The 1277-nt window shown below is 37.7% G+C and overlaps 1 protein-coding gene across 1 annotated transcript in view; it reads right to left on the reverse strand.

Annotated features, from left to right (window-relative positions):
* Positions 1-221: 221 nt before the first annotated feature.
* Positions 222-1277, reverse strand: part of LOC107749650 (zinc finger protein neuro-d4-like) — a 52411-nt gene continuing 51355 nt past the window's right edge. The window contains 1 exon segment of the mRNA XM_016564812.1: positions 222-1008. Within this exon segment, the coding sequence (XP_016420298.1) occupies positions 938-1008 (71 nt within the window). The 3' untranslated portion in view covers positions 222-937.

Here is a 1277-nt window from a genome sequence, read left to right on the forward strand (position 1 = left end):
TTAAAATAAACCTACCATAAAAATTACAGACCCTTCATTTCTTTGTAAGTGGGCAAACTGACAAAATCAGTAGGGGATCAAATAAATATTTTTCCCCACTATATATATATATATATTATTTTTTTTTTATTTTATTATGAAATAAGATTGTGTTGGGTCCCACAGATCCCAAACTTTCCCTCACTGTAACTACGAGTTTTGGATTTTTTTAAAGAAAATAAGTGACAAGTTTTGTGGTAATCAACATTACTCCACAAGTGTTGTAGATGAACTTGTATCAAACCAGGTGTATTCCTTTTAATACAGATTTGTGTTGCAAGAACCAAAAAGTTGTACCTTCAAGGGATATTAATTATTGAAGAATTCATTCATCTCTTCAACAGAAGTCTAATTACAGCTAGAATAAGGCCAAACTGAATGACTAAACATGATCTCATTACGTGCTGGTGTCTGCTTCTGAAGAATATACTGCTAAGAATCAATGGCACACTGATACCATCTCTCACCAGAGCTAAACCAACCAAAAGCTGTGGTGAGATCATGTGGCTCTTGTCTCAACTGCGTTGGTGCGTCATCTAATGTCACAAAGACTCCTCCCACTGACACGCCCCCCTTAGACTCGTGCAAAATGTCTCCTCAGCGACAAACCGTTTGGCACTACTTGTTTAACCACCATAAGATCGAGCCAGGCAAGAAGAAGACCTCTCTGATCCATGAAGGAAACAACTCTTTGGGGGACTGTTAAGGAAAGGTCTGCTCGAGTCCCAATTGACATACAAAAATGTTAGTCGCACCCTACGTTTTCCTTGCAGTCACCATACAGGCAATGGGCAGATGAAACATGTTCTCTTCTGGTGGATGTTGGGGGAGTCTCTTTGGATCTGTGATGATGGGATAGAGTAGGATGAGACTGCTAGGGTGAAGTAGGGCACGGAGATTAGGTTAGTGTGATGTAGGCGGACGCTTTTTCCTTTAGCTGGCGCAGACACAGATGGCAACTCCAGCTCCCTGCAAAGGAAGAGCCACAAATGTTGTATAATATTGAGGCGTGTAATATTTAGAAATAGCAGTTCTTGTACACTGCAAAATGTATTGTTTATCAGTATTTTTGGTCTTTTTTTCTTTTTGTTTTTAGACAATATAGCTTGAATGTAGTTTGTTTTTCTTATCACATTATCAAATAGTGTTATGTTGTTTTAAGTACAAACCTCTGTAAAATGGGCTAGATTTATGCTTAAAAACACAAAAATATTTTTACTGTATTTGAAAGAAAAATT

The sequence above is a fragment of the Sinocyclocheilus rhinocerous genome, unplaced genomic scaffold (assembly GCF_001515625.1).
Source record: "Sinocyclocheilus rhinocerous isolate Xijiao unplaced genomic scaffold, SAMN03320098_v1.1 scaffold1101, whole genome shotgun sequence".
Taxonomy (NCBI): Eukaryota; Metazoa; Chordata; class Actinopteri; order Cypriniformes; family Cyprinidae; genus Sinocyclocheilus; species Sinocyclocheilus rhinocerous.